This window comes from Chelonia mydas, chromosome 9, assembly GCF_015237465.2.
Source record: "Chelonia mydas isolate rCheMyd1 chromosome 9, rCheMyd1.pri.v2, whole genome shotgun sequence".
Lineage (NCBI taxonomy): Eukaryota > Metazoa > Chordata > Testudines > Cheloniidae > Chelonia > Chelonia mydas.
The window spans coordinates 7,117,628-7,128,235 of NC_057855.1; the positions used below are offsets into that span (position 1 = coordinate 7,117,628).

A 10,608-nucleotide genomic window follows, 5' to 3' on the forward strand; every position below is an offset into this window, starting at 1 on the left:
GGAGAGATGTGACGATGTGACGCAGCAGGGAGGGGGGAGTGTTGACCTGGGAATGTGCCCTGGGGATGGGAGACCTGAGAGCCTGTCACCTGAGCCAGGAGGGGGAGGGGGAGGTAACACCTCTGCCCAGGAATGTGAACAGAGGCTGCAGGAGAGAGCCTGCTAGGTGGGTTTAGTTTCAGTTTGGGGCTGGGTGGAGGAAGACAGGGAACCCCAGGGCTGGGGTCTAAGCTCCCTGCTCCCCCAGAAGGACTTGACTGAGGGGTCCTGGGTGTACCCACAAGCTCTGTTTTGGACTGTGTTCCTGTTGTCCAATAAACCTTCTGTTTTACTGGCTGGCTGAGAGTCTCAGTGAATCCCAGGAAGAGGGGTGCAGGGCCTGGACTCTCCCACACTCCGTGACAGGGGCACAGGAGGGCGGGGACCTGGACAAGGTGGGTGCAGGCAAGGCAGGGCAGGGTTGGGGTTTGGGTAGGGTGGGTGCGGGGGTGTGGGCAGGGCAGTGGGGGCAGGGGTTTGGGGCAGGTGGGTGCATGGTGGGTGCAGGCAGGGCAGGGTAGGGGGTTTGGGTAGGGTGGGGGCGGGGGTGTGGGCAGGGAAGGGTGGGGGCGGGTGCAGACAGGGTCGGGTGGGCGCAGGGACGTGGGCAGGGCGGGTGCAGGAACGCAGGCAAGGCAGGGCGGGGGCAGGGCTCGCTGCACGTCCACTAAGGAGCAGAGTGGGGTCCAAGGACAGGGGGGCAGGCCCTGCTGGTAACGCTGGCAGGGAAGTGATGATCTTGGCTATGGACCCATGCCCTGGCCACACCCTGCTGTCAGCCAGTTAATTTGGTTCCTCATGGCTGATAGGATTATCTGGAGCTAAAAGGGTGATAAGGCACACACGCACCCCCACTTCCCTTTCCCCTCCCCCAGCAAATCCTGCTCCCCCTCCTCCCTCCTCATTAGCAATTATGCAAAGTGATGCTAATTTTGGTGCTGCCTTGATGCCAGCACCCAGCCTGGGCACAGGCTGGGGGATGCCTGGCCTTGAACCCCCAGCTCCACTGCAGCTGTGCCTTGCAGCTCCCCGCCCCGGCGGGGAGGCTGGGCCAGTGCTGAGCCCGTGATCTCTAATCACTGCTCTCCAGCAGGACTGTGCCATGCGGGCGTGCACCTCTGGCAGGGCCTCATGCCTGCAGGCTGCAAAGTCCCTCCAGGGGCTGTTCCCACATGTGCTAATGGGGTTAGGGAGCAAGTCTGGGTCCAAAGTCCCCTGGAGAACGGGGCTTTTACCACAGTCCTGGGCACAGCCTGTCACAGGCACCGCTCGGCTTCCCCTCTGCTCCCCTCCTGCTCATCCTTGCCATGTGGCTCCCTGCGCCCATCTTGCTCTGCCTCGGGGCCTGGCTGACCTATGCCGGTGCCACCATCCCAGGTAAACCAGCCTCCCTTCCCCAAGGGGCGATTTCCCCCCACATGCTGGGGCGTGGGTGTCTCCGGCCTGAGGCCTAGCACTGGGAGTGGTGCGAGGTACCCGGCTGACCTGGCGCAGGGCTCGGCCAGGCTGTTCAGGGGAAGGATCGGCTAGCACAGCGCACCACAGCTGGTCCGGGATCCCGGGGTGGGCACTGAGCTGGGGGCACTAACTCATTGCTCCAAGGCCCGTAGTGAGTCAAACCCCCGCCTGATCCAGGCCCCTCGGGGGGCTCCGGCTGCCAGCGCATGGGCTGGGACTGGGGGAAGACGCAGGGACTCCCCAGTTCCGCGCTGCTGGGGACACGGGCGAGGGCGTTTGCTGCTGGCTGATGCGTCTCAGCGGTGTTTATCATCACACAGCTCACAAAGGGTTAACTGGGCTGTCGGGGCCAGGGGTGAAGGGGGGATGGATTCACATGCTGGGGGCGCCCTCCTCCATCCCGCTCTGCTGGGCACTGGGATTCTGCCCACAGGGGAGGAGCCGTGTCACGGATCGGCTGGGTCTGACCAGTCCCATGGGAGCGTCCCCTGCAGTGAGCTGGACCCCAAGGACCCCCAGTTCCACAGGGGCAGGACTGGGGGCCCCACGACTCCAGAACTGGCCCTTCGGGGCCCGGTGGTCCATGGCTCCCTGCCGGGAACCCAGCCCAGCCAGACCCTGTCCGACCTGTGCCCGCAGCAACACCGGCAGCCTTGTCAAACCGAGGTAGTCGTGTACCAGTCCCCGGGCACCCAGCCGCTGAGAGCCCTCAGGCTGGCACAGAGAGGAGAGGCTTAGAGGGCGTCCAGGCAGGGCAACGCCAGGCCAGTGCGCCCTTGAGCCATACTGCAGTCGAGGCCGTCTGGGCGCTCACTGGCTCCAGCCCGTTGCCCTTAGTCCCAGGGTGGAATTGGGAGTGCAAAGGCCAGCTCGCAACCCAGATGCCTGCCACCTTCCCCTTGGCTCGGCTTCCCGGTAGTTGTGAGTTTTAACCCAGGGTTGTGAGTTCAATCCTTGAGGGGGCCATTTAGGGATCTGGGGCAAATATTGGGGATTGGTCCTGCTTTGAGCAGGGGGTTGGACTAGATGACCTCCTGAGGTCCCGTCCAACCCTGATATTCTATGATTCTATGAAACGCCTGCCTCTGGTGTAGGGATTGCTAGGTGTGATTGTCCTGGCCAGTGGGGCTCCTCTCGACTTCGCCTCCATCGAGATGGGTCAGTTTCAGCCGGTCTTTAATGCCCCCTTCATGCACCCCAGCCAGCATCGTGGTGTGCATGCGTGCGCACACACACACATACACCCCGGCCCTGGAACAGCTGTTTAACCCTTCACTAGCAGCACACAGCACTGCAAACACAGAGGGAAACTGAGGCACCCATAGGCATAAACATACTACCAACCTCCCCCTTCGCCCCGGTGTGAGGGGTCCAGCTGGCTCTGGGAGCCAGGCTTTGGGACACAGCAGCACAGCCAGGGCTGCTCATGCAGCAGCTGGTGGCATCTAACGGTGCCACCTCAAATTTCTTGTAGGGCTCCTGCACCCTGGTCCCAGCCGCTGCCGTCCCCTCAAGCTCCCCAGACAGCTCAGCCAGGCCCCCCCTTCCAGCTGCTGGGTCCTTCCCCCACCTACCCGCCAGCTCCCTCCCTGGCCATGCACCCCAGACAGACCTCCCAGTTCCTGGAAACCCTCCTCCCAGCTCCTTAGCTGGGGACCCTGAACAAACTCCCAGCTCTAAAGGCTGAGATGTGCTGAGAGGGAGGCCCCCTCAGCCCCCCATCCCCTGGACCATTTGCCAAGGGCTGGACTGAGCTAAGCCCAAGCTGGCCCGGTCAGATTCCCACAGCCCGGCATTCGGTTTGGTGCCAAATTGGGGGCAAAAAGTTAAAATCCCAGCATTGTCCAAGGAAATTGTCCAGCTTCGTTTGGAGCCAGGTCAACACCGAATGGCACTGGCATGGCGCATTGCCTTCTGGGAGCTGAAGGGGGGGCGCTTGAGGCCCCAGTTCACTCTACGGGCCAGGTGCCCTGGGCAGACAACAACCCCCATGATGCACCATGCGGCTCCATCAGCGGGACTCTGCCTTGCCTTGTGGGAGACGTAGTCCTCCCGGACCCCCAGCCCAGGGGAGCGAATGGGAGGCTGGGACTCCCGGAAAGCGACATGCCAGGGCAATGCAACTGACGTTCCATTGAACCGCCTGGAAATTAACACAGAGCATCTCAGCTGGGCCGAACCGACCCGGCCCGAACAATCCGTGGGAGACCATCGGAAACGTCGGGAAAAATCGAGATTTGTTTTCCCTGTGCAAAATGTCAATTGCGCAAAACCTTCCATTGCCGGCAGCAAATCATCCCAGTGTCCCGCCCAGCCAGAGTACGGGGGCCTCCCCAGGGCACCATGGGTCCCGGGTACCACAACGGGTCGTGGTGAGGTGCCCCCAGCACCGTGAGCGCTGCTGAGTTGGGGTGGCACCGTCACGCTCAGGAGCTGTCGTGGCCGGCTCAGCACCTAAGGGCTCAGCGTCCTTGTCTGGCTGTGAGCCCGGCGAGCCCAGGGCAGCTCGAGCCCAGCAGCCTGGCTGGCCCCTGCCCTGTGGAAACGCTGTGCTCCAGGGCCCCCCATCCGGCGGGAGAGTGGGGGCTGCTGCTGCGTCCTGCAGGGAGGTGCCCCCCAGGCCCTGGCTCCACCTAGGAGTTGCCACGCCTGGCTCCCGCGCTGGTTTGCAGCTGTTGCGTGGCTGTGCCTGGCTTGGCATGTGCCCTGGTGTAAGGGCCCCCTTGTGGGCTGGGCCATTCCTGACAGCCATGAGTGGTGGGTAAAGCTGGCTGCCCCCCGGACTTACCCCCCTGCCCTGTCTCTGACCCTCCCCACTGTGTCTCCCCAAAGCGGAGGAGGAGAACCCCACGTTCTGGAACCAGCAGGCAGCTGAGGCCATCAAAGCGACCCTCAAAATCCAGCCCATGAATTATCAGGCCAAGAACCTGATCCTCTTTCTCGGGGACGGTGAGTCGAAGCAACAACCCTCCCCACCCCCGCCATCCCCACCAGCTGCCCTGCCGGGCGGGGGAGGAGGAACAGGGGAGGGCTTGGCTAGAGGGGCACCTCTGAGCTCCTCCCCCTCCTTGCTGGGGTGTGGGAACCCAGCCGCCCCTCACCCCAGCCCAGGGGCGCTGGCTCACAGGTCGAAGCAACCCCCCAGCTGGGCTCCCCTGGCGCGTGGGGTGACGGGCCTGGGTCACGGTTCGGTGCTCTGGTGCGGCGCTGATGGCTCATGGGGGGGGCAGTGTCCTGTGACTGCACAGGGCGGGGTGCAGGCGCATGGGTGGCGCTGGGACCGTCCCAGGGGGGACTGGGAGGCTACACATAAGGGGAGGGGAGGCCTGTGGTGGGGCCCCGCTCTGATGGGCTCGGTCTCTCTTCCCGCCCAGGAATGGGGGTCCCGACCATCACTGCCACACGGATCCTCAAGGGGCAGCTGCAGGGGAAGCTGGGCCCCGAGACGCCTCTCGCCATGGACGCCTTCCCCTACGTGGCGCTCTCCAAGGTGCCGTCGTCACCCTCGGGTGCTGCCTGTCACCCTGGAGCTGCTGCCACCCCCCGCCTGGTGCCGCCAGGGTCTCGGGCATGGACGCTCCAGCAGGGAGTGATGCACGGCTCTGGCTTGGGTGCCACGGGCCGCTCCTGCTGGGAGCGACCCCAGGGCCCCTGCTGCTCGGTGGGACTGGGCAGGGTGCAACGCCCCCAGCCCAGGGCCCCTTGCTCCGCTCACTGGTGAAAGGCTGGGGCAGACCCTTGGGGCCAGGGAGGGGGGTGGCTGCGGAGAGGTTGGGAGGGGATTCGCAAATCCACTCCCAGTCGGAGGGTTGGAGGCTGATTTCCTGGGCCCCGCATGGGGCAATTGTCTCCCTGCAAGGCTGGGGCAGGGAAGGGACAGGATGCATTGGTAAGAGGGACCCCCACAGCCGGGTGGGCCAAGACCCCACAGCTGGGCCACCCGAGACCCCACAGCCAGGTGGGCTGGGAGCACTTTCCCGTACCACGTGGCCCGTGGCCCCCCAAGTGCCCTGGGAAGTACTAAGCCCAGGTCTGGGGGTGGGGACAGGAGGCCCCCTCCCTGTCCCCTGGAGCCCCTCGTCTGACGGCTCTCCCATGGGCTTTGCAGACCTATAACGTGGACCGGCAGGTGCCGGACAGCGCGGGCACAGCCACGGCCTACCTGTGCGGGGTGAAGGCCAACTACCAGACCATCGGGGTGAGCGCCGCGGCCAGGTACTCCCAGTGCAACACCACGCTGGGCAACGAAGTCGTATCCGTGCTGCAGAGAGCCCAGCGAGCGGGTAAGGGGCCGGGTGCGGCGGGCAGGGAGCCAGCGGGCACGGCACACGCGGCAGGAGTTGTTCCCGGCTCAGCACCAGCCGGGGTCCCCCAGCTGTGGCAGCAGGGAGGGTCTTGGTTCCAGTCCTGGCTGCGGTGCCAGGCAGTGGGTTAGCCCACCTGCGACAGGGCTGGCAGATGGGCTGGGTATCTCCAGGGGCTGGCCTTTCGGGTGCAGCCGTGTCTGCAGGGATGGTACAGGGGGCGGGGGGTTAGCACTCAGTGTCCGGCCGTTCTCTGGCAGGGAAGTCGGTGGGGATCGTGACCACGACACGGGTGCAGCACGCCTCCCCCGCAGGGAACTACGCCCACGTGGTGAACAGGAACTGGTATGCCGATGCCAGCATGCCAGCTGCTGCCCTGCAGGGGAACTGCAGGGACATCGCCTGGCAGCTTGTCCACAATGTCAACTTCACCGTGAGTGGCTGCGCCCCATGGGCATCGCTGGGCAACTGCTGCCCCACACAGCCGTCCCCTGGCCTGCATGCCACCCCCACTCAGCAATGCAGCGTGTGCCCACCCGGGCCTGGTTCCTTAGGGGAGATGTGGCTGGCTGGTTCCCCACCTCTGCCCCATGTGCCCGCCACAGGCAGGATGGGGGAGAGGAGACAGCCAGGCCGAGAGCCCCAGCCAGGCCACGGGGGAGTCCCCGGCCAGCTTCTTCCTCCCTGGGCTTCTTCTCTCTGCGCTGCCCACTCTCCATGCACGGGGCCAAGGAACAGCCCGGCCACGGGGCCTGAGCTCACCTCAGCCCCACAGATGGGCGTCCCCCCTGGGCAAGGGAAGGGCAGGGTGTCTGTGAGCTCCCTCCCCCCAGCTACACCCAGCCGTCAGCCCCCAGACACCGGTCAGGCCACGTGGGGAACCCCAGAGGGGACTCTGGCTGGTATGGGGCAGGGCAGAGGACGAGGGGCTTTGCCCGCTCAGCCCTCGCCCAGGGGTTAGAGAGGCTGGTGAAACGTGCTGTCTCTGTCCATCTCCCGGCCAGGTGATCCTGGGGGGCGGGCGGAAGTACATGACCCCTGCGGGGACCCCGGACCCCGAGTACCCCAGCTACGTCGACCAGAATGGGATCCGCACAGACAACAAGGACCTCATCGCCCAGTGGCTGGAGTCTAAGCAGGTGACTGGTGTGTCGGGGCCGGCATTCAGCCAGGGTGCTGGTTGCCTTCGTGACGCTGGGGTTGGTCATCACAGTTCGCTCCCCACATTGGGCAGCAGCTCAGACCGTTGCAGCAGTGCGCATCTTCCTGGAGGGGCAGGCTGGGACCTGGCTGGGGAGGCGGGCTCCCTGGGGCACGGTGGGTGCAGGTGGAAGGTCTGGGCAGGGCCCAGCTGGGCATGCAGGGCTGGTGGGTGCAGATGGAAGGGCTGGGCAGGGGCCTGGCTGGTGATGCAGAGCTACTCCGGGTGCAGGGCTGGTGGGTGCAGACGGGAGGGCTGGGCAGGGGCAGGCTGGCGATGCAGGGCTCCCCCGGGTGCAGGGCTAGTGGGTGTAGGCGTAAGGTCTGGCAGGGCCCTCCCGGGCACAGGGCTGGTGGGTGCAGATGGAGGGCTGGGCAGGGGCCTGGCCGGTGATGCAGGGCTGCCCCGGGTGCAGGGCTGATGGGTGCAGACAGGAGGGCTGGGCAGGGGCCAGACTGGCGATGCAGGGCTCCCCCAGGTGCAGGGCTGGTGGGTGCAGACGGGAGGGCTGGGCAGGGGCCTGGCCGGCTATGCAGGGCTCCCCCGGGTGCAGGGCTGGTGGGTGTAGGCGTAAGGGCTGGGCAGGGCTCCCCCAGTGCAGGGCTGGTGGGTGCAGACAGGAGGGCTGGGCAGGGCCAGGCTGGTGATGTGCATGCCCTGGGATGGTGGCACACACAGCCATGCCTGGGCACCTATTGACCAGCTCCTGGATTCGTTCCTTAGGGCGCCAGGTACGTGTGGAACAGGACGGCCCTGCTCAGTGCTGCCAGTGACCCATCTGTGATGCACCTGATGGGTAATGGGCCCCAAATTCTCCCCCTTTGCCCCCCCACCTCACCAGGGCAGCCTCTGCCCCCTCCTCTCGCTGCTCAGGGTGGCATGTCTGGCTCCCCCTTCACCTAGTCCCTCCCAGCCCCCATGGCCATTGGCAGCCCGGTTCCCCCTTCCAGCGCGCGCCCCCATCTCGTCTCTGTTCCCCCTTCAGGCCTCTTTGAGCCTGGCGACATGAAGTACGACCTCCTGCGGGACTCGAACCTGGACCCGTCCCTCACCGAGATGACGGAGGTGGCCATCCAGATCCTCAGCAGGAACCCCCGGGGTTTCTACCTCTTTGTGGAAGATAAGTGGGGCTTGGGGCAGGCCAGGGGGTGCAGCTGTCCCAGCCCAGACGGCTGTGCTCGGGGGGTGCAGGGGCCCAGGGCTGGGTGTTCCCCGTGCTCCCCAGCCTGGGCTTGTGTCAGGGTGAGCAGGTGGGAGGGGTGGCCAGGAGCTGCCCATGTTCCTCAGAGGGGACCTGGTGTCCCGGGTTGAGGGGCAGGAGCACTGGGTGACTGTGGCACTTGCCTGGGCCCCCCAGGCCGTAGGAGCCCCCGGCAGCCCATCACCGTGCGCTCTGGTCACACTGAGGAGCCAGAGCCTGCTTGGGTAGCGCAGAGTGAGAGGTCTTGCCGCAGCCTGAGGGGGCTGGAGGCTGCCCATCCCCACCCCAGGGGGTGCTCTCCACAGGTGCCTCTTACAGGCCGAATCACCCCAGTGTGATCGTACAGCGGGGGGGGGGGGGGGGACCTGCATTCGAGGCCCCCAAGACGCCCCCCTCTGCGGCTAACCCCTGCCCGGTCTCTCTCCACGAGGCAGGATTGACCACGGGCACCACGACGGCATCGCCCAGCGGGCGCTGACGGAAGCCGTGGAGTTCGACCGCGCCATCCAGAGGGCGGGCGAGCTGACGAAGGAAACCGAGACCCTCTCCGTGGTGACGGCTGACCACTCGCACGTCTTCAGCTTCGGCGGCTACACGCTGCGTGGCAGCTCCATCTTCGGTACAACGGGGCTGGGGGGGCAGGTCTCAACACCAGGACCCCGGGGCTTTGGGCCCACAAGTCCCTGGCCTCTTGGATGGGCTGAGGCTGCTCCTGCTCCCCGCTGTGGGGTGCAAGCGCCGGAGGCTCCTGCTTTCTGCACAGCTGAGGGCAGGTACCCGGGCGGCTGAGGGCTACGGGTCAGCTGAGGCCTCTGCCCCATGGAGGCCGTTGGCAGAGCAGGGATTGGGCCTAGGGGCCCCTTGGAGCTGGGATGCCCATGTTGCCCCTGCCCAGAGACCTGCAGGACTGTGGAGTGGCAGATCCACCCGCTCTGGTCTGTGGCTGCCCCTGTGCCCAGCCCGCTGCTGGCTGCGCTGCCCTTTGCGGGGTAATTGCCCAGCACCCCGGGTATCCTGTGCTGTCCCGGGGACCTTCCGGGGCCTGGGGGCTCAACGCCGCTCCGGCACGCCCCGGCTTGGGCCTGATCTCTCGCTCGGCTGCCCCTCCCCACAGGCTTGGCTCCCTCAATGGCCTTGGACATAAAGTCGTACACGTCCATCCTCTACGGGAACGGGCCTGGCTACCAGATCAATGGCACGAGCCGGCCCGACGTCAACAGCTCCGAGAGCGGTAAGGGGCCCCGCCGTGGCGTGGGAGGGGGATGTTGGCAGGAGAGCTGAAGGGGGGGGTGAGTGTGGGGGCGGAGGGGTCCCTCCCGCCAGACTTCACCCCCTGTGCCCAGCACAGAGCTGTTGTTTCCAGCTATGACCCCGGTGCTGCTGCCAGCCGGTGGCGCTGACCGTACAGCACGGGCAGGCCTGGGCTCTGCCCAGATATCAGCAACCCCCGCTGCCCCCGCAGGGAGCAGGAAATCGGGGGGGGGGGGGAACAGTGGCTCGTGGGGCCCTTACGCTCTGTTTGCCCCTCCCCCAGAGGAGAAGGGGTACCGGCAGCAGGCGGCTGTGCCCCTGGTCTCGGAAACGCACGGCGGTGAGGACGTGGCCATCATGGCCAAGGGGCCCATGGCCCACCTCTTCCACGGGGTGCAGGAGCAGACCTACGTCGCCCACGTCATGGCCTACGCCGCCTGCCTGGAGCCCTACACGGAGTGTCCGCAGTCCAGCTCGGGCTCCGGCCAGGGGAACTCTGCCCGCGCCATCACCAGCCTCCTGCCCCTCCTGCTGGGCTCCCTCCTCCTGCCACTGCTCAACTAGCCCCCCTCCCCCGGTGCCCAGGAGAGAGCCCGCCCCCCGTGGGACTGTAGCGCCCCCCGCAGCCTGACCCCTGCGGCACCCCACGGCCCCCTGTGCCGGCAGCGCTGGCTGCAGCCACAAGAGGGCGACAGCCCGCCCGCTCCCTGCATGGGTGGGGGTGGGGGGTTTCTGTGTGAGTGGCCCCAAACCCGGGGCAGGGGGAGTGGGCAGCCGACCCCACCCGGCTGGGCTGTGGGACCCCAGCACTTGGACACCAGCTGTCGGGGGGCTCACAGCCCTTGGAGGGGGGATTGCCGCCTGCTTTAAACAAAGAGATTCCAGTGACCAAATGGCCTGCTGCTTTCTGAGTGGAAGAAATGGGGGGGGGGGGGCACTGCAGGGGGTGCAGAGTGCGTGGGGGGGGGGGACTCCAGGGGGCGCTGTGGGGGGCAATGGACTCCAGGGGGTGCTGTGAGGGGGTTGTAAGCTCCAAGGGGTGCTGAGGGGCTGCGGGCGGATAGACTCCAGGGGGCACTCTGTGTGTCATGGGGGCGGTGGACTCCAGGGGGTGCTCTGTGGAGGGGGGATGGACTCTAAGGGGCGTTGTGGGG

General features: G+C 66.3%; 1 protein-coding gene across 1 annotated transcript; it reads left to right on the forward strand.

Annotated features, from left to right (window-relative positions):
* Positions 1 to 1,262: 1,262 nt before the first annotated feature.
* On the forward strand, positions 1,263 to 10,347 carry LOC102939969 (intestinal-type alkaline phosphatase). The gene is made up of 11 exons (XM_037908822.1): positions 1,263 to 1,416; positions 4,330 to 4,446; positions 4,872 to 4,987; positions 5,606 to 5,780; positions 6,062 to 6,234; positions 6,806 to 6,940; positions 7,726 to 7,798; positions 7,988 to 8,122; positions 8,631 to 8,822; positions 9,318 to 9,434; positions 9,738 to 10,347. Exons 1-11 carry the CDS (start codon positions 1,347 to 1,349, stop codon positions 10,016 to 10,018), a joined length of 1,584 nt encoding a protein of 527 aa, XP_037764750.1. The 5' UTR covers positions 1,263 to 1,346; the 3' UTR covers positions 10,019 to 10,347.
* The last annotated feature ends 261 nt before the right edge of the window (positions 10,348 to 10,608 follow it).